The following is a 22,181-nucleotide window of genomic DNA, read 5'->3' on the forward strand; positions in this document are numbered from 1 at the left end:
TTAGTTTAATATTAATAAACATGGACAACCCCCCCCCCCCCTTTTTTTTTCTGGTGGCCAGTCCATCATCTAGAATTGTGCCTGCATCTTTCCTCTTCAGGTGCTGTGCTGCTTTCACAATCCAAACACCGCCTTGTTAGATCTTTGACCAACATATTTAACAACAGACACTCTGCTACAGCCGTCATAGCCGCAGGATAACTTGCTTGTGCTCCTTTTGATTCCTTACCTGCTGAAGACGATTGTGTCTCCATTAAGCTCAGCTGTTTGAAAAGCAGAACAGCTGAGTAGTCAGATTTGACTATCCCTATTAATTTTAATCTAATTATAAGCTGGTGTTCAGGCACTTCTAATTGAATCTCTCCCCTCTGCGTGAAATGACGTAATGGTTGTGGGAGCACAAAATGTGGATACGCCTCATTGGCGTGACTGTGCAAAATGAAGGCATTAACAGTCAGCCATTTTACCCTTTACACACTTACGTTGCTGCCACCTAAAAAATGTGGAAGCGTTTTGAATAATTACATGTTATGAGGATGATACTTTAGGGACTCTGCATCAGTTACATTTTTTTGTCCACATTTATATCCTCTCATTTGTACAATATTTTGATTTTTTTTTTTTTTGATTGTACATGCCAAAGTTACAGTGTAACAGCTATACACATTACATGAAAGTCTTCCAGTGTGTCCTACAGAATTTTGGATTTGTGGTGGTATCCGACTAGGGCGTTGATGACCACACTTCCGTAAATTATTTAATCAATATTCTGCTACTTCATATTTCCACAGGCCAACATTGAACTTGGTCCTCTGCTACATTTGTCTAGCATTGTTATGCTCCATGTCCATAGTGTTTTTTGTGTTTTGGGCCCTTGTCCGTAGTGGTGCCTCAAAACTAGACTGCACTATTCTTTTTACGGAGCTGCTTTGAATGCTTTGTTTAAAATTTCTGAACTAAATTCTATTACAAGAGCCAAAAAAGCACACTTGGGTACATTTTCAGTACAGTGGAGACAAGAAATACAACATTAAAGATATTTAGCCTATGTTCTTTAGGCTAGTGTGTGACTGAAGAGGCTTACCTGGTTGTTACAAAATGTTTTTTTCTGATCTTCTTGGGAAATATGGGTCTTAAAAATGAGTTATTCTCCGGTGCAACTTCTGGAAAATACCGCATTCATGAAGGATAAACGGTGAGACAGGGGTTTTTTGTTTTTTTTTCTTGTTTTTTTTGTTTTTCCCTCTTTTTGACATCAAACAACAAAGTTGTTTCCTGATGCTATTGACTTAAAGTAGATCTCAGAAAGAAATAGCTGATATGTATTTATAAGACCCTTATGAATGCAGTAAAGTAAATCTGCAAGCCCAGATTTGTAATTCAGCGGAGAAATCGTCATTTAAAAATGACAAATTTGCAGCTAAAATTTGTCCCTCAGCGAAAACTGGTTGTACATCCGGGTCATTTCAGTGACGTCCGGCACTCCCGCCTTCAGTCCGATCCCGCATTGAAATTGATTTTATCTGTTAGTAATGTTACTGTTATACACATCCTGGTTTCAACATCCAAAAGTAAGCTGCAGTGAATGTGAGATACAACTCTGCATGCTCAGATCAGCGGCGACATCGACAGCGGGCGACGTTCTTTCCCGACGCCTCGCTCTCTGCCTCCGCTGCGCTTACTGAGTCTGCGTGCTCGGTAAACACCAAAGCGGGCCACTCGCATTGCCCCCGTGTCTGCTGTGCAGCCGGCACCACGTCCCTGTCTACTGAATGGAGGTGCAGCCAACTTGGCACAAGTCCACAGAATATGCTCGCTGGTGACACCTGTAGCTGCAAGGACAGACTTTCCGCAGCGCCGCACGTCTCGGTAATCAGAGCCACAGAGCTCCGTGGCCGCTGAGAGAGGTTTATATCTTTATAATGACTTGGATTCTTTGCGGGTCCCACCTCCGTACCCCGCGACAGTAACACCGGAGGCTAAAGACAGTAGATTTTCAATGCGACACCACTCAGTCAAACGGGCGTATGAAAAAGTCCCCCAAAATAATTTTCATGCACAAATAAAAGAAATGTGTACTCACCAAACGTGCCGCAAGACAATATGAAGTTTTAAAAAAGTAGATCTTTCCATATAAGACAAGAAAAAGGTGCAGATGCAAACTGACGTAAATCCACAAATTGCAGTTGGCGCGCGCAATGCATGCTGGGATAGGGTCTTTTCCCTGACATCTCGGCAGCGTCCCGGATGTGATGACAGTTTTGCGGAGGGCTAAATTTTAGCAGTAAATTTGTCATTTTTAAATGAAGATTTCTCTGTTGTATGACAGATCTGGGCTTGCAGATTTACTTTACTACATTCAGAAGGATCTTATGTGTAAATGTAATTTTTTTGGTCCAAAGATCTGACTGAATTTATTTCAATGCAGGTCTACTTTAAGTTGCCGTTGCATGTTGTGTGGTGTGATTGCTGCAGTGACTGCTGAAACAGTGTATTTGTTATTATTACATTATGTAAATTTTTATTTAATTTAAAAAAATCAAATGAATAGAATTGACATTGTCTCAGTCCATCCAGCTGTAAATGTGTACCTGCCTCAGCTGGGGAATTAAACGTGTCTGGTCTAAGGACACAGGCAGGTAAGGTGGCATGAGTAAGATTCAAACCCAGGTCTACATATTGACAGGCCAGCTTGTTATCTACTGAGTTATCTGCTCTGTCCTCACCTTTGGTGTCAAAGCTTCAATCCAGTCTGTCGACACATTTTCAAAAATTTGTCACACATGAGGAAACTGTATCCAAGGGAACTTGAATTTGTTTCAGCCGGAGTGGAGAGATTTTGTCTCTTTCTCTCTTTCCACTAAAGCTGGGCAGACACTGTACAGTATTTTCAATCATTGTACTCGGCTCCAGCTCACACTGTACGACAAAAGCGCACAGTGTAAAAGTTCAGATGGCCCGATGCTGATCTGACTACTCACACTGTACGTTCAGAAACCACGTCGGACTCGTGTTTCCAGAAGCAAAACGTAAACAGAAGCTTTTTTTTCTTTTTCTTTTTTCTTCAAACTTTATTTACATTTCTTATTTTTTACAAAAACTCAATGGGAGACATCAAAGTTTTAACAAAAAAAATTAAACAATACATGAGTTGAGAATAAGGGGAAAAAAATAAACAGAAGCTACTCTCCCAAAGAGATGATCACTGTTTATGCTCTTATGCACAGTGCGAGATGTAATCAGCGCGTAGATGCTTGTAGCGCTGCTTCAGGAGCGTGATACCCTCACGACGGCCGACCAGAATATCAAACAGGTTTGATTTTCATCGGACCATACGATTGCCGATCAGGAGGTGCTCGTGAGAGGTTACGCGCAGCTTGTGTATACTACACAATGCAGGATGCGCGATTAAGCTGAAACTCGGCGCGATCCAAAAAATTCTCGCATTAGTGCAAAATCAGCTGATAAAGGGCCAAAACTCGCACAATGTAAGCCCAGCTTAAGACTCTGGGAATGATTTTTTTTTTTTTTAAGGGATGGCAAAGCAGCAGTGGTGAGTGTGGAAAGGAAAAGTGTAGGGCAGCAGATAAGGCCTGAGAGGGGGAGATGAGAGGTGAAGTCAGAGGTTGAATGTCATTAGAAGAAATGTGGAGGGGGGGAGATGAGAGTGGTGCAGAGGGTGAGTCACAGGGTGGGGAGAGCAATTGGGGAACTCGCATGCTGCTTATTGCATGCCATGAAGAATCATGTCCTGAACCAGGCTGCAGGCATTTTGCGCAGCGCACAGCGGGAACACTTGGGAAGCAATGCTACCATGCACGCCACCAACTAAATGACATCTCTGAAAAGACCAGATTACACTTGTTGCAAGATGTGCACGCATGTAAACAAACATGTAACCATACACTCTTATGTGACCAGTGTTCTGAAGTGGAAATAAACTGTCACACACTTGCACAGAGACACAAAGACACACTGACGCTCATTTACATCGACTGTCTGCCTGACTGAAGCGGTCCAAGGACGCAGACGGCCCGTGGGTGAGATGACGCACAAGCAGACACCCGTGTGCTCAAACACATTCTAAATTTACACATGTAAGAAGTGTGTTTCAGAGTCGTGACATATCTGTGGTGTGACAGAAGACAAAGCTGTGTGTGTGTGGGTCTCACTGCTTTTGCCAGCATGTGTGTATTAGACGGCCTTTAAAGGTGTTAATTGGAGAACATGTGCCATCTCTAAGTGTGTCTCTCTTTGCATTCCTGCAGCGTTTATTATTCACCTCCTGCCATTTAACTTATTTTCAGTTTCTTTCCTTTTTCTCACCCTGTCAGTCAAACAGCGGTCTCAGTAATTTTGAATTTACAGGCTTTTTTTTGTTGTTGTTTTTGTTTATTTTGTGGAACTTCAGAAAATAATCTTAACATTGAGTTAAATTGCTGTGCATGTCAGAAGAGGTTGGGGTTAGAAAGCACACCTGGGAAACATGTGAAAACTGCCAATTGCAATTATTTTCATTGTTGATGAAATTGTTTTTATGATTAGTTTTGTTCATAAATGAGTGAAAATGGTATTAAAGTAATTTACTTCTCTGGTTTTGACAATTGGAATAGTTTCTCCTGTTTAAATTATATTTATATGTGATTAAATGTAGTTCATAATGGCTAATGGTCAATATTTCTTTCTTTTGGTAAATTTATTCAAAATAAATTGCTTTTAATTTAGCCTGATTAAATCTAACAAACATTTGTGATATTGTATTAAATGTTTTTAAATAAGTTCTAGAATCCAGCTGAAATAACTTTTTAAACATGTTTGAGGCGTTAATATATTGTTAAAAGAGGACTTTGTAAATTATGTCAAACCAATGTATCTTAAGTATTATCTGGCACTTTCTGGCACAAAACATCTCACGTGTTCTTATTGTCATATTCTACACAGCCAGTCACCAGGCTGTGGCAGGTAAATGGTTCATTTTGGGAGATGATGCTGACTGAGTGGTTACCAATTGTGGTAGATATTAATGCACCGGCACATTCCCTGAAATAATGTGGCTTTATTGGTGTTGTACAGAGAAATTTGTCCTCTGCATTTAACCCACCCTAGTGGTCTTTAGATTTATTTAAGGAACTTATGTACTTATGAAGGCTTATATGCTTTACGCTGCTGACATTTGGATTGTCAGCACAGTGAAATAGGATTCTCCTCATTTCCTGTTGTCTTGGTAATACTTTTAAATGAAAAACAAAAGACAATCAAAATCTGAATCAATTAACCAGGCCATGAAATGGTAAATGTAGTCTAAGTGCAACATTAAGGGCCCCTTCACACAAAGTGCGAATACGTACAACTCGAGGGCAACTCACGGTGAAACAGCTTGGCTGATCGAACCACGAAACATTGCGCCGATGAGCAGGCGTGCACGATGCTGGTGCAACGGTTCATGCACGCGGGAACACACTGCCAGCATCTGTACGATGTGGTTACACACAAATAAAAATTACTTGCCACCCACGGGACTTGAACCCGTGTCTTCCAAAAGCTCTGATTGCCAGTCAGAAGCTTTACCACTGAGCTACGATTGGAGGCCATGTGAAATTTGCGGGAACCTGCCTGATGTGAGGACGGAGTTGGACATCTTTAAAATGAAATAAACCCACACACCATATAAAACACCACATGTATGAAGTGGGCAATACAAATATGAGCCATCTGTTCGTCTGTAGATGACCCATGGTCACAGATATACAGCAGCAGATAAACGTATTTTCTTAAAAAAAAAACAAAAAAAACGCTTGATAACTGACCAAACATTATTTGGTATGGTGTATTTCTGCTGATACGTGACTGAAAGTGGCGTATTTGTCATACTGTTGGTTTGTCCTGGTCATGCGGTGCATTCTCACAGCCCGACACACGTGTCCTGTGACCTTCGGATCACCTGCTGCGTGTCCAAACGGACTGACAGCCCGTTTCTCCTCCCATGGCAAAAGTAATATATTTTTATGTATTTCCACACAAGCACACACACGTGCGTGTCTGTCAAAACACGGGACATGTGCTGCAGCTGTGATGTCCAGAACCGGAGATGTCCCAACAGCTGTGGGCAGCCAGCCACGCCCCCTGTCCTGTCTACGCACATACCAAGATGTGAACCACATGCACAGATGTGTTGTGGGGGGGAGGAGCGGGGAGCGCACGAAACACATGCACACGTGTTGTGGGGGGAGCAGACACTCTGGAATGCCACATGTACACTCGACAATTTCACAGTCGTGGGGCACTTTGACTAATTTCACAACCAGCTCGACAGTGTCACTGTCTGCAAACTGTTTTCGTGATGATAGTACGAATGGCCACACATTTTCTAAGAGCCATGTTGTTAGTTGGAATTTGGCCAACACCTGCCGTGATAGGGTTCGATGGGCTTGGACAGCGCACACTCTTTCAGCCGCTGGCGTGCACAGATAGTTGTAGCAACAGATGTACGAGGCTTTGGAGGCAGCTATGAAATTACGCCTTTTGCATACAAGTCCTGCTTCATGTGCACTTTCTGTGCAAATCGACCAAATTCGTACTATGTTTGAAGGGGCCCTAAGGTTTCTTCTAAACAATATTTAATGACAAGCCAAGACAAAGAAATACAAAATGTTTGCAGTGTCCCCTTTTGCTACTGAGTATGATCTCCACAGAGGAGAAAAGGAAGACGTAATGTGAACCACAGGCAGTTTGAACTGTGGTGTGTGCATGTCCATTCTAATGAGTCATCATTAAAGCTTTGCTTGGGTCTAGCAGTTACTCATAATTAATAACTATGTACGTATTCTTGTCTTGCACCAAGTGTTGTATCATATATCAGGTTTCCCTGTTGTTCATTGGTAAGTGTAACAGATTTGATTGGACCTCAGACACTGGATATTGTATTTGTGTGCATTTGCACTTTGTTTTTGTTTTGAAGCTCATTTGCTGTATGTTTTAGTAATAAGTTGATCAGTATTCAAACTTAAGTTGCTTTTCCACTACATTGCAGCTAACAGATCTTAACACAAGCTATCTGTGATGTTTCTTTTATATAACATTGCATCCAGAAAGTATTCACAGCTCTTCACTTTTTCCACCTTGTGCACAGCCATTCCAAAATAGAGTAAAGCCATGTTTTCCCCTTAACATTCTGCTCACAACACCCCATAATGACATGACAGTTTTTTTTTGTTGTTTTGTTTGCAAATTGATTTAAAAATAAACTAAGAAATCACGTGTACCTAAAGTATTCACACCCTTTGCTCAATACTCTGTTGATGCACTTTTGGCAGTAATTACAGCCTTAAGTCTTTGTGAATATGATGCCACAAGCTTGGCGCATCTATCTTTGGGGAGTTTTGTCCATTCCTCTTTGCAGCACATCTCAAGCGTCAGTGAACAGTCATTTTCAGATCTCTCCAGAGATGTCCAATCAGATTCAGGTCTGGGCTCTGACTGGGCCACTCAAGGACATTCACAGAGTTAATGAGACCTAGTCTAAGGACCTCAGTGGGGTTGACAGTTGAACTGTTTGGGTTTACGGGTGGTTCCAGAGTACCATATATAAGATGCCTAGAAGTAGGTTTAGGTTTGAGACATTCCACATGCGTTGTAGTTGGCAGACACGAAATCTTTGCTATTGCTGGAACCACCACTGGGTCATCCACAATTTCAACATCATCCAATATAGTAATGGGTATTAAGTTTGCAAAGCATATGCCTCTGATTTTTATGGACACATCTACGGAAGCAGGCCACAGTCTCAACTTGTTGAAATTCCCTCCCTGGCAGATAAACTGCACCATAGTGGAGTTTCTGCACTAATTTCCCCACTAAGTTAATGGATTCCACACCCACATTTGTCATAAGCCTTGCAGGGTCTCTAATCACCTTCTCCGTGGCCTTCTGTAGATTCCTAATGTTAGCTCTATCTATGTTCGCAGACAAGATGGCGGCGCCTTCCCCAGTAGGGTGGATGTTGTCTGGCATCAGCAGGCCACGGCGGCCCCAGAACGAAGGCCAGTTATCAATAAAGCTAAAGCCTTGCTGTCTACCGAACTGCACCAGCCACCTATTTAATGATGTCAGCCTGCTAAACGCCTCATCAGTACCCCGGGAGGGGTGGGTACTTGAGACTATTCATCGACGCCGACACATCTTTCTGGCAAGGTCACAAGTCCTCTCTGTCCATTTTTGTGACCTCTGAGTGCTTCATCCTAATATCATTGGTGCTGACGTGAATAACTATGTGACTATATCTCATGTCATGTTGCTTCGTCTGTCTTCCTTTCTGCAGCGTCAGCTCCCTAAGATGGGATGCAATGTTGGGAGCTCTGGCCCCAGGAATACATTTAACGTCAGCCAGCGTCTGTAACCTGACTTTGCGGGTGATAGAATCCCCTATCACTAAAGTCCGGTGTTTGGGCTGGAGATAGGAGTGGAAGTCACTTGTGGGCTCAGAGAATTCACCTCAGGTAAATCCAAGGGGGAGAACCAATTCACAGTTCGCAGTGGCGACTGTGATCGGGGTGCTACAACTGGGCACCAACCCCTAAGGGGCTTCCTCCGCCTAACCATAGTCCGAAAACCGTCCTCCACAGCCGGTGTTTCTCGGCTGATGCTAATGGGCTCGCTGGCCCGCCCAGCACTAGCCTCATCTGGAGTGCCCATAACATCTAACTTACGGACACTGCTCTCTGAGAGCCACCCTATCTTCCAGCATCACACAGGATTTATGGAGGGTGTAAAGTAGGTAAAGTAGTGTACTTTGTGCACTAGGAAATTCAAGAGTATAGCCAAGCAAGCACAAGCTAACCAATAATGGATACGCTAACCTCTCCTAAGTCTCACACAGACGCAAATAAATGAATGAATGAAACAGTTACACTAACAGTTAAGTAACAGAAGTGTATATATATAAAAAATGAAATGAAAAAATGAAAACGGGGTCCGAAGTAGCTAACGCAAGCTAACCGCTAACGAAAATACCAGCTACTCCTAAGATTTACACAGGAGTAAAACAATTACTTAAAATTCAGATTGATAGATATATAGCTTTTATTTTCATTGTCATAACAAGATTTCCACACTCACATTCCACATACAAACAGCAATTGATCTACAATTATTACTTGTTTACTGTAATAATAGCACACATCAGAATTAAGACAACACATATACATTTGACATTGTTTATGTGCACTAAACTTGAAACAGTCCGTTTTTCCAATTGAGGCGATGTGAGTGTGTTGGTAGCTGCTGCCAACTGTCAAGTCACGCCGCCTGCCAGCTTGGGAAGAACATGGGACTGCCGCGGGGGGGCAGGAAGAGAGGTAAGAGGAAAAACTGGAGCATGCCTCAGTCCATGTGTAAGTCTGTCAGTTTATTGTCCTTGTGGGTTGAGATAAGAATGGAGCTGAATAATCTCACCAGAGCTGAATAATTCCTCTGGAGGTAAACAGTGGGCAATTGACCTTGAGGCTTGATAGCCTGTAGTGTTGCAGCCGAGCAGTGGGAAAACACTTTTAACAGTTCCCACTTGAACAGCCAAATCCCAATTATGAATTAAGAATATTTCCAATTATGAATTAAGAATATTCACTGGCCTCCAAAACCTTCAGTTTCAACTGCAAGGCACTCATCAGCTCCAAGGTGTCATACAATTTGCGTCTGAGTTCAACAATCAACGCAGTCTGAGAATGCACTGCCTTGCCAACCTCGTTAATCATGACGGACAAGCGAGGGCCCGTGGTTCTTGATGCCGCCATTCGCCAAGTTTTCGGTAGATCAGGGCAGCACATAAGCCAAAAAGTACCAGCCCTGCTACCATGAGACCAAAAATGAATAACTCCTCGACATCCTCAACAGAGAAGGCACCAAGCATGTCACACGCCAAGCATGTCACACGCCAGGAACTCCAGGAGTCGAGGAGATAGCCCGCAGGATACGTCCCATTTGGGCAGGCAGGATCCCCCGGTCCTGACCTTCTTGTAGAAAAAATGGTATCAGTAGCGTTCAGAGACCAGCTGATCAATTCCATGGTTAATCCAGTAGTAGTCCAATAGATCCAGAATACATTATAGTTTTGAGGAATTCACAGTCTGGTGAAGTAGGGACTTGAAGGTTAAAAGCAGAGAGATAAGGGAGAGTGGAGGAGATGCGACTGCCCTCGTCGGAGTCCAGGCTGAGCTTAACAGCAGTGAGACTGAAAAAAGTCTCACTGCTGAGTTGCTCATGGCATGCGCACTAACACACCATCATACAATCACAGATACTGGCTTTTGAACTTTGTGCTGGTAACAATCTGGATGGTCTTTTTCCTCTTTTGTCCAGAGGACACAATGTCCATAATTTACAAAAAACAATTTGAAACATGGACTCCTCAGACCACAGCACACTTTTCCACTTTGCGTCTGTCCACTTCAAATGAGCTCGGGCCCAGAGAAGGCAGCAGTGTTTCTGGATGTTGTTGATGTATGGCTTTCACTTTGTGTGGTAGAGTTTTAACTTGCACTTGTAGTTGTAGCAACGAACTGTGTTAACTGACAGTGGGTTTTTTTTTTTTTAAGTGTTCCTGAGCCCATGCGGTACGATCCTTTACACAATGATGTCAGGTTTTAATGCAGTGCCGCCTGAGGGATTGAAGGTCATGGGCATTCAATGTTGGTTTTCGGCCTTGCCGTTTACGTGTAGAAAGTTCTCCAGATTCTTCTGAATCTTCTGATTATTATGGACTGTAGATGATGGAATCCCTAAATTCCTTGCAATTGAACGTTGAGAAACATTGTTCTTAAACTGTTGGACTATTTTTTTTTTCATGCAGTTGTTGACCAAAGTGGTGATCCTCACCCATCTTTGCTTGTGAATGGCTGAGCCTTTTGGGGATGCTCTTTTATACCCAGTCATGACACTGACCTGGTTCTCCAATTAGGTGGTTCTTTGAGCATTCATCAACTTTCCCAGTCTTTTGTTGCCCTCTCCCAACTTTTTTGAATATGTTGCAGTCATCCATTTCAAAATGAGCAAGATTTGCACAAAAACAAGAGATGTTTATCAGTTTGAACATAAATATCTTGTCTTTGTGGTGTATTCAATTGAATATAGGTTGAAGAGTATTTTGCAAATCATTGTATTCTGTTTTATTTACATTTACACAACGTCCCAACTTCATTGGAATTGGGGTTGTATGTATGTAATTGGATATAAAATAGAGGGTAATAGTAGAAATTGTGATTGCATACAAATTTAAGTTATGATTTTAATCACTCGGCCAGATTCCTCAATTTTGAAACTGGACAAAATTGGGGGACGACAATTGATTATGGGAGCTAGATCTAACAAATTAAAGTACATGCAGGGGTCGAAATACATTTTTTAACCTACTTGCACTGGTGTTAGTAACAAAAAAAAATTACTTGCGCCAAAAAAAAGTTACTTACACAACCAAAAGTCAGTCTTATATCAACCTTAAACTCCTCCTCTCATGTGTCAGACTCTTCCTCTCTGGGGAGAGTTTGAGGGGAGAGAGAGCGAGGAACTATGGAGCCCTGGAAGTGTCATTGCAAAATGTTTTGCATGTGGAGAGAAGGTGCACGTTTTATGATATTGTGCGCATGTTTAAGCATCATTTGACTGAAACAAGAGCACGATCTACTTAAACGTGGCCACAATTTGTAAAATGTGCACTCAGTTATTCAATATTGTCTTGACACATAAATGTTGACTATTAGTCAACAAACCAGCAGACAGTGTAATACATTTCCCCATTAGAATTGGATCTGGTCAGGGTATATCATCATGGTTTGGGCGCACAAGGACATACAGAGAACTCCAGCTACCCAGCATGGCATCACCTAGAGTTTAAGCACATTAAAAAGGATGCTGAGGGCGAAGCATCTCCCTGTAGTGAGGATAACAATTTAGGTCATATTATGGAGTTCATTTTGAATGAAAGGAAAACATGGACATGTTTTATAATTTGTGGGCTGAATTAAAGGAAAACGTGTGCACAAATTATCATGGCCATAAAAAAAAAATCACTTTAAGTGACCTCTCCTGGGTGCCATAAAGGAACCGCAGTGGCAGCCAGTTTTTTTTTTTTCACATGCGCGCGCACAAACTAATCGTCCGGAAGATAATTTTATTAACTACAAATGTATTAATAAAACAAATGGTGACTGGTTTATAACACAATGATGACAGAGTTTGAGGGCAGAAGAGAGAGAGAGGAACCATAGCCAGTTTTTTTTTATTTTTTTTTTTTTATGTTTACATGCGCGCGCAACACAACAAATAGAGCGCAGCAACTCGCTCCATGTGTAAGAGTCATAAAACGCAGGGAAGACGAAGACAGCACACTGAACATTGTTTTTTTCCTTATTTATTCCTTTGTTGGATCATTTTACTGGTGCTTATAGTTTGTAAAACTTGGATGAACTTACTTGCACCAGTGCTAGTGCAATATAAAATTACTGTGCACGCTCAAATAATACGTGCACAAACTAGAACTGCATGTACTATTTCGACCCCTGACGTGAGAATGGCTCGTTTACTATTGATGAATCGGTTTGTTGCATATCCGACCCACTATTTATTTAGTGTTTTGTTTTGGAGTTTTTTTTTTGTTGTTTTTATTTTAAGGCAGTCGTTACCGTTTATGAAAACTGCATTGACTTGCCTCTAGAATTTCCCGTTACTATAAATGATCGACTTACTGTTGGTAATGTTGGAATGGTAACTCTTGCATAACAGTTTTTCTTTCACTAATAGTTGAATTTCTGTTTCACTGACATTGGTGCTCAATACATCAAGCTTCTCAGCAGCAATGCCATGTAGTTGTACGAGGTCTATTAGAAAAGTATCTTGACCTTATTATTTTTTTCAAAAACCATAGGATTTGAATCACTGTGATTACATCAGACATGCTTGAACCCTCGTGGGCATGCGAGAGTTTTTTCACGCCTGTCGGTTACGTTCATTCGCCTGTGGGCAGTCTTTTGAGTGAGGAGTCGCCCACCCTCTCGTCGATTTTTTTTTTTTTTTTTTTTTCTTCATTGTTTAGGAATGGCTCAGACTGCTGCTTTGTTTGATCAAATTTTTTTCAAAACTGTAAGGCACAACTGAGTGGTCACCATTTAATAAATTCAGCTGGTTTTCGGTGAAAATTTTACGGGCTGATGAGAGATTTTGGTCTGGTAGTGTCGCCGTAAGGACGGCCCACCGGTTGCCTGACGGCGATCTGCGCTTCGATGGCGGCAGGTCTCGCGTCTTCAAGTTGAAAACTTCCAATTTCAGGCTCTGTTGACCCAAGGAAGTCGTTCAGAGAACAGAGAACTTTCAGAAGAATGTCAGAATGAGGAGGTTATTTGGACATTCCATTGTTAACGGACATTTTGTAATGAAAGAACGTGCTGGCAGAGTCGCATGTCGGGCTGGACCTGACCGCGGGGGGTCGCGACAGGAAAAACACCTCCGTTGGAAACCTTAACGGGCAAGTTGGAACATGCCCAAGCTGTTAAACACTTTCTCAGTACTCACTTGTTGAAAGCCATCAAAAGCGCCTTGAATTTTTACAAATGGTTTTTCAACATGGTAGGTGTTTTTCCTGTCGCGGCGCACACAGATTTGCCGAGTTGTCCACGGGAAACGACTCGGCGAATTTGCGCGCCCGTCTTCATTACAAAATGTCCTTAAACAGTGGAATGTCCGCATAAAGTCCTCATGCCGGCCTCTTCTGAATCTTCTCTGTTCTCTCACGACGTCCTGGGTGAATTTAAGGCTTAAATTAGGATGTTTTCAGGTCGAAACAGGCCGACCGACGGTGCCTGGAAGCGCTGCATGACGTCCCGCTGCGTGGGAAGTCCTTACAGCGACAGAACACCCCATAATCTCTCATCAGCCGTTAAACTTTTCACCGAAAACCAGCTTAATTTCTCGAATAGTGTCCACTCGGATATTCCTCACAGGTCCAGAAAAAATTTTGATAAAGCAACGCGCGCCGTCTCGAGCAGCGTGTGAAACAAAGGAATTCAGCCGAGAGGGCAGGGACCACATCTCACTCAAGGCCTGCCCACAGGGAATGATGTCACCGACACGCGTGAAAAAACTCACGCATGCGCACGAGGGTTCAAGCATGATTGGTGTAATCGCACGTCATTCAAAAACAGTTAAAAAAAAAAAATAAAAGGGTCGGTTTATTATCTAATAGACCTCGTATTTCAGTACATTTTTGCTATCCTGATGACATATTTCACCATCTCCAGTTTGCATGGTGCGCTGTCAAACGTTCCTGATCTCAAGGGTTGGAGAAGACTGGATCTTTCTCATCCTGCTGGGACTTGTCATGGCCCTGGTCAGCTGGGTGGTGGACTTCTGTATAGCCATCTGCCTACAAGGTAAGGCATGCGTGGATAAATAGACAAGAGGGATGAGACTTTTCATTTCATACATGCACATGAGGAAAGTATGGATAAATGTCATTTTCATGACAAAGGCCAAGAAAGGCAGTAGCCAGATGTCTTCATTTTGTTCACTGTGATTGTACTTAGTCATGTATAAAATAAACCATGAAATAGAGCTCAGGCTTACATATGGGGCACATAAACAAGAAAGGAATGATGGAATGCTTGAAAGATGGAAATGTCCAGAAGGATAGCAGCATTACTGAAAAGAAAATTTCATCAGAGCTGGAAGGGGAGGACTGTATGAGGCGAGATGTTGAGCTTGGTCTGGGGGGAGGACTGGATGGCTGAATCAAAATATGACTAGAAGAGGATGAGAGAACAAAACCTTTCATTGAGTCTTATAAAATTCTCATTTTGGGGGAGGTGCCAATAACCGATGCAGATCTGGCTGTATCCGCTGTGGCGACCCCAGACAATACGGGAGCAGCCGAATGGAACAACATCAATTTGAGGGGAGGACTGAAAAGCAAAAGCAGGAGCATTGATAAAGGAGATTTACATACGTTAAGTCAACTCTGCATCACAGGAAGATGTTGACAAATGTGGTGTTTGAAGAAAGTGAGAGCTGATCTGAATATTAAGGGAGAACTGTAAGCCAAATGGATTTCTTACTTTGTATGTTTACTTTACTGTGTGTGCAGAGCAGGTGTTTCTGTGGGACAGAATAGAAAACAGGCGGGGAGAACATAATCTACAACTTGATAGCTATAAATCATTGGTTGTCTGGATCAGACAATTTCAGTTAAATATATCCTATAGCGGATGAACACACTGATATTTGAGAAGTGAAGTTTCTAGTATTTACAGAAAGTGTGCAATAATTATTTAAAACAAAATTGGACAGGTGCATAATTTGGGCACCCTTGTCATTTATTGATTTGAAAACATTTAGCCCTAATTATTGGAATACAAATTGGTTTGGTAAGCTCATTGACCCTTGACCTCCTTACACAGGTGACTCCAATCATGAGAAAGGGTATTTAAGGTGCCATTTGCAAATGATTCCCCTCTTTGCATCTCTTCTAATGAGTCACACATGGGAGCCTCTAAACAACTCTCAAATGGCCTGAAAACAAAGATTGTTCACATCATGGTTTAGGGGAAGCCATACAAAAAGCTATCTGAGATTTCAGCTGTCAGTTTCCACTGTGAGGTACATAGTGAGCAAATAGAAGACCGCAGGCACAGTACTAGTTAAGGCCCAAAGTGATAGGCCAAGAACAATCTCAGATAAGCTGAACCGAAGGATGTGAGAACAGTCTTAGTCAACCCACAGATCTGCTCCGAAGACCTATAACATAATCTTGCTGGCAGATAGTGTCTCTGTGCATGTTCAGCTATACAGCGCATTTTCCACAAGGGATGCTGTAATGCAGAGGAGCCTTTTCAGCACGCCACAGTCTTCTGAGGTATACTAAAGCACATTTGGATAAGCCAGCTTCATTTTGGAATAAGATGCTGTGAACTGATCAAACTGAAATTGAGTTATTTGGACAGCAGCAATTATTTTGCAGCGGGTTGCGCAGCAGCAAAAGAGAAACAACAGCAACATTGGCCGGGGCAGAAGGGGTGGGTGCCTTGTGGCGGCGCTAGTTGTGGCTGATTGGACGGTGGTCCGTCCTGTCCTGTGGACCGGAAGGTTTGCATGTTTTCAGAGTGTGGGCACCGCTGGTGAAAACGTACGTGCTCTTATTCCTTCCCACTGTCGCCATTGCTTGCTCATAGGGGGTTGTTTTGACCGTTGGGGTTTTTCTGTAATTATTGTATGGCTTTTGCCTTACAATATAAAGCGCCTTGGGGCAACTAATTGTTGTGATTTGGCGCTATATAATAAAATTAATTGAATTGATTGGACACAAGGGGCGACATGCATGGCTGAAAAAGAACACAGCAGTCCAAGAAAAACACTTGCTACCTAGAGTAAAATTTGAGGGTTTCCATTATGCTGTGACCAGTGCAGGTACTGGGAATCTTGTTAAGTTGAGGGTCACATGGGTTCCAGTCAATGTCTGGCAGATTCTTGAGAACAATGTTCATAAATCAGTGACAAAGTTGAAGTTACGCCAGGGCTGGATCTTTCAACAAGACAACGACCCTAACACTGCTCAAAATCTACTAAGGTATTCATGCAAAGGAACAAGTACAATGTTCTGGAATGGCTATCTCAGTCCCCAGACCTGAATATTATTGAAAATCTCTGGTGTGATTTAAGCGGGCTGTCCATGCTCGGAAACCAACAAACCTGAGATGTCGTATAAAGAAGAATGGTCCAGAATCCAGACTGTCATTGGAGGTTATAGGAAGCGTTTGAGGCTGTTATTTCTGCAAAAGGAGGATCTACTAAATATTGATTTTTATTTATTTATTTATTTTTTTCTCCCCTCCTGTTGGGGTGCCCCAATTTATGCACTTGCTTAATTTTGTTTAAAGAATATTGCACACCTTCTGTAAATCCTAGAAACTTCATTTCACTTCTCAAATGTCAGTGTTTGTCTACTCTATGATATATTAACTGACATTTTTGATCCAGATAACCAATGATTTATAAAGGAAAATCGTCAAAATTATCAGGGGTGCCCAAACCTTTGCATGTAAATATATATAAAAAAAATATGACTGCCACGTCTTCAAAAGTCACCATGTTTTTTATTGTCAAACGTTGGACCCTTTCCAGTGGCCTATAGTGGATGTGTTGCTGCACACCCATGCATAGGTAAATGACATATGAAGTACATGGGTAGTGATGGTTACATTTTTTGAAATGCGTCAAGATTTTGTAAGTAATGGAGCATTGAAAGAGCTTTTGGACTCAAGGAGTCAGTTTTACCATTCTGATATACAGGTCTCATAATTGGATGTGGATTTCTTTTTCTGTTTTATCTATATTTAAATTGCCATGTTCTTGTTGTATATGTGTGTCTCTGTATCCACAGCAACAGACGTGGATGTACGGTGGCCTGGATAATATGTCTTCCTTCAGTATCTGGCCTGGGTCACCGATCCTGTAGTCCTAATCACCTTTTCTGCTGGCTTCACCCAAATCCTTGCACCACAGGCCTGTCGGTACAGCACACACCTATATTTAAACCCTACAGAGACAGTACATGCACTTGTTCACGATTCCTTGTCAGTTATCACCCTTCTTCACAGCAGTATTGTTGGTCGGGGAAATTACAATTATATGTCTAATTTTAGTGATAATTACAATTCAGGAACATTTCATATAAAAAATGTATTAATAATGGATCTGGTAAGGATGCCTCCTGGGCGCCTCCCTAGAGATGTGTTCCAGGGCACATCCATCTGGAGGAGACCCTGGGGGAAGACCCAGGCCCAGGTGGAGAAATTATATCTCCACACTGGCCTGGGAGCGCCTCGGGATCCCCCAGTCAGAGTTGTCAATGTGCATGGGAAAGGGAGGTCTGAGGTCCCCTGCTGGAGCTGTTGCCGCCCGGGACACAAACCCAGAAAAGCGGGTGAAGGTGAGTGAGAGATTGAATAATGTTCCTCCTGTTGTAATCCCCTTGCTCCTAAGGGGAACAGCAGGTCACCCAAGATTGATAACTAATAGGCGGACGTGAGTGTGCAACCCTTGACCTATGACATCAGGGCAAATCCTCTATTGAAAAACAAGAAGGTTCCTGCAGTTTTGCTGTTTGAATAAGGTTTTCTATAAATCTCTGTTTTGGTGAAAGAAAATGCTTAAACGTGCACATACATACATCCCTACAAAAAAAAACCTTAATGGATGAAATGAGGAATTTGAAAGAATTCAGGAGTGGTTCCAAATGACACTTGACAAATCCCAGTATTATACACACATGAAATGTGTTAAATTATTGTCAGGATTCTATGCACATTGTATAAATATAACAAAACTACTTGTGCTTGCTTACCTGTAAAAACTTTCCTTCTTAACAAATGCATTCCATTTATACTTTGCACTCAACTGGAAATCCACAAATAAAAAATCATAACTGGATAAATGATCACACCAGCAAAGGAGCTGATAATTATGAAGCTATCATGGCCCACAATTCTGATTATAGCAGCAGTCACCCATGTTAAATGGTAAATGGACTGTATTTATAGGTGTCCCAAAAAAATATACACATTTAAAACACTCGGTTTGACCCTTAAATGCTACAAACTTAATCACTTATGTTCTTTTTACTTGCAGAGACCCGGAAGTTTATGTTGATGCAAGCAAGACTCAGGAAAATGCCAAGATTAACCATACTACAGTGAAACAAAAATTGAGTTTTGGCACCAGACCAAGAGTGTCAAACAGGTGCAGCAACTTTATGCTAGACTGACAAAATGCAGGGCCAGTATTGACATTGGTATGAAAAACTTCAACCTTTCAGCTTTCTATCCAGCCATAAATTTATTTCCTAGACATATGCTTTGACCATTTTCTTTGCTGATAAATGTTGCTTTTTTTTTTTTGGGACACCCGTTATATAGTGCTTTTCCATCTGCATCAGACGCTCAAAGTGCATTACAAATAATGTCTTACATTCACCCGATGTCAGGGTGCTGCCATACACACTGGGAGCAATAGGGGATTAAAGACCTTGCCTAAGGGCCCTTAATGATTTTCCAGTCAGGTTGGGATTTGAACTAAGGTCTCAAGCCCAATGCCTTAACCACTAGATCACTGATTTTGAGCTGCAGAAAAAACAGTTTTTCCAAATTCGTTTCAATAAAGGGTCTGAGGGGCTGTTGCCCCACATGATGTCACCAAAGTCCACTTTTCTCACAGGTTCACATTTCTGAGTGTTTCTCAGTGGCAGGTGAAGTCAGGCTAAATGCTCCATGCTTGTGACTTAATTTCTCAGGACATGTGGTGGCACCAATAAGAAAAACAAATATAAATTTCTGCCCTGGTGCAGGGTTCTTCTTGGTCTGATTTCATACAGAATTGCACAATGCATGTCACAGTATCACACCAGTGACTGTTTGCCATACCAGAGAAAATCAGAACCAACAGGAGGTGGTTCCACAACAGCCCCCCCCCCCCCCCCCCCCCCCCAACAGCTGTTAGACAGCTGGCTGGAGATATCCAGGCTGGAATGGTGTACATGTCAACGTTCGTGTCTTTATTAGTTTCCCTAAGGAGAAATTTGCCTTGGACAGAGGGTCTACCGCACAACACATTCGACACATACCACCTATGCATCAAAAACAACCACATAATAGATCAAAAATAAATACAAATAAAGAATCAACAAAAACCATATTAGCATCTTAGTGCAAATTCAGCAACACATGACCTTACACTATCTTCCCTGAGCTGTCTACTCGTTTATGAGCTTCACTGGCAATGGAATAAACCAGTGTTTATATCTGTTAATTTACAAAGAGGAACTCTGTTCCTCCTTCCTGAGTTAAGTAAATTATATTCGGAGTGCAGTACATGAGACACATCTAATAAAATATTGCCTGTTCAAACAACTCTTGGGGAGTTACCGGTTCCATACCAATTTAAGTTTAGAAGTATAGAAGGAATGCATTTGTTAAGGAGGAAAGTTTTTACAGGTAAGCAAGCAAAAATAGTTTCTTTTACTTATACAATGTGCATGGAATCCTGACATAATTTGACACATTTCATGTGTTTTATGTTGGTTTCCCAGTCCAGAACTCCACACAGGATGATCATTGACCCACACACGCACGCGCACACCGTGCTCTTTAAACCAGCAGAGTTTTAAGTTTTAGACATCGTTTTAATTCTTAGTCTTAATGTGACTTTTTCTTGTGTGTTACTCATTTGACTGAAATTTGTTCTTGTGTCGGGTTGTATATTTTTTATAATTTTTTATTTATTTATTTATATGACTGAGATCCCACAACATTTCCAGTACTTGTTCTTGGGCAAATGGTACATTTTCAGTTCAGTGATTCATAACACTAGTGTACCACCTACGCCCAGTCTTACATTTAAACCTGTGTTGTACAATGTATCTTACAATTCCTTGTAAGATTGCTGAAATCTCAGTTTGTAGGAAACATAAGATAGCAGTGATTTGTAAGCGCTCGTGATACTGTCATGCAGGTTCAGGTATCCCAGAGATGAAGACGATCCTGCGAGGAGTGGTACTGAAGGAATACCTCACCTTCAAGACATTTGTGGCCAAAGTCATCGGCCTCACATGTGCGCTGGGCAGTGGAATGCCCTTAAAGGAGGTAACTCGCATACACCACAATGCCTGTGCTGCAGGGTACATTTTACACAACATTTGTGTAAAAGCACACAGGGTTTAATTTATGGCTTTTTCCGATAAAATGTCCATATAGTGTATGGGGCAGGGCTACTGCCACCTCCAGTGAAAGTTGGGAGTCTGACTGACCGAGCTACACCTTCACATCCACGTTTAGCTCCTTTTAGGGCCCTGTCACACCTTGACGATTTAACCAGCCTACGCTGACATATGAAAAATGCGCCAAATACGCTGGATACGTCGAATAAGTTATGCAACTGTCACACAGTGATGATTTAGCCAGAGTACGCTGACGAAAGAGTCATACGCTGGCATATGAGGTCTATTAGAAAAGTATCCGACCTTATTTTTTTCAAAAACCATATGGATTAGAATCACGTGTGATTGCGTCAGACAAGCTTGAACCTTTGTGTGCATGCGTGAGTTTTTTCACGCCTGTCGGTTGCGTCATTCTCCTGTGAGGAGTGGTCCACCCCTCTCGTCGTTTTTTTTCATTGTTTAGGAATGGCTGAGAGACTGCTGCTTTGCTTGATCAAAATTTTTTCAGAAACTGTGAGGGACATCAAAGTGGACACCATTCGAGAAATTCAGATGGTTTTTGGTGAAAATTTTATGGGCTTCAAAGAGATTAGAGTGTTACTGTCGCTTTAAGGACAGCCCAGAGCGACTGGTGGTGCGCCGCGCTCCGAAGCCGCCATCGACAGGCTGATCGACCATTTCATTTCTAAACGGATGGCTGTATGGATCCGTGACCATTGTGTGCAATTTCTCTGGTTATCACAAGAGCTGGACATCAACCATTTTCCGGCAGATTTCACTTTTAACAAGAGATTTTGTCATGGAAAGCCGAGCGGAGGCTTCGCACGTCACGATGGATTCGCTACTGGAACGAGACAAAACCACCTCCGTTTTGGTCTCACAGGACGGCTTTGAGATGGCGTTCAGACAGCTGTCGGTGGTTTTTCCATCGAGTGATTATCCGAGAAATTGTGGATGTGCCTGGACATGCCAGAACATGTCCTGTGAGGCTTCATCACGGCGTTGCTTTGAGCCATGTGGCACCGCTGCGACGCGCCAAATTTCTCCGCACGTCTGTCTCAATGTGCCGAAAAAGTGCTGATGTCCACGTCTTTTCACAATTCCTGTGCTAGTCAGATGACATCCAGGATAAAACACAGCCTCCAGTTTGGAAATGAACTGCACATTCCACTGTTACAGGAGTTTTGTCATGGAAAGAGGAGCAGAGGCTTTGCGCGTCGCGGCGGTGCCGCATGGCGCAAAGCAACGCCGTGATGAAGCCTCACAGGACATGTTCTGGCATGTCCAGGCACATCCACAATTTCTCGGATAATCACTCGATGGAAAAACCACCGACAGCTGTCTGAACGCCATCTCAAAGCCGTCCTATGAGACCAAAACGGAGGTGGTTTTGTCTCGCTCCAGTAGTGAATCCATCGTGACGCACGAAGCCTCT

At 42.3% G+C, this 22,181-nt stretch overlaps 1 protein-coding gene across 1 annotated transcript in view; it reads left to right on the plus strand.

Moving 5' to 3' along the window:
• The window catches only part of clcn2c (chloride channel 2c), a 382,840-nt gene that overhangs the window by 145,741 nt on the left and 214,918 nt on the right, over positions 1–22,181 (plus strand). The window contains 5 exon segments of the mRNA XM_034167802.1: positions 14,283–14,419; positions 17,423–17,447; positions 17,450–17,542; positions 17,957–17,959; positions 20,542–20,672. Of these exon segments, the coding sequence (XP_034023693.1) occupies positions 14,283–14,419; positions 17,423–17,447; positions 17,450–17,542; positions 17,957–17,959; positions 20,542–20,672 (389 nt within the window).

This window comes from Thalassophryne amazonica, chromosome 4 (assembly GCF_902500255.1).
Source record: "Thalassophryne amazonica chromosome 4, fThaAma1.1, whole genome shotgun sequence".
Taxonomy (NCBI): domain Eukaryota; kingdom Metazoa; phylum Chordata; class Actinopteri; order Batrachoidiformes; family Batrachoididae; genus Thalassophryne; species Thalassophryne amazonica.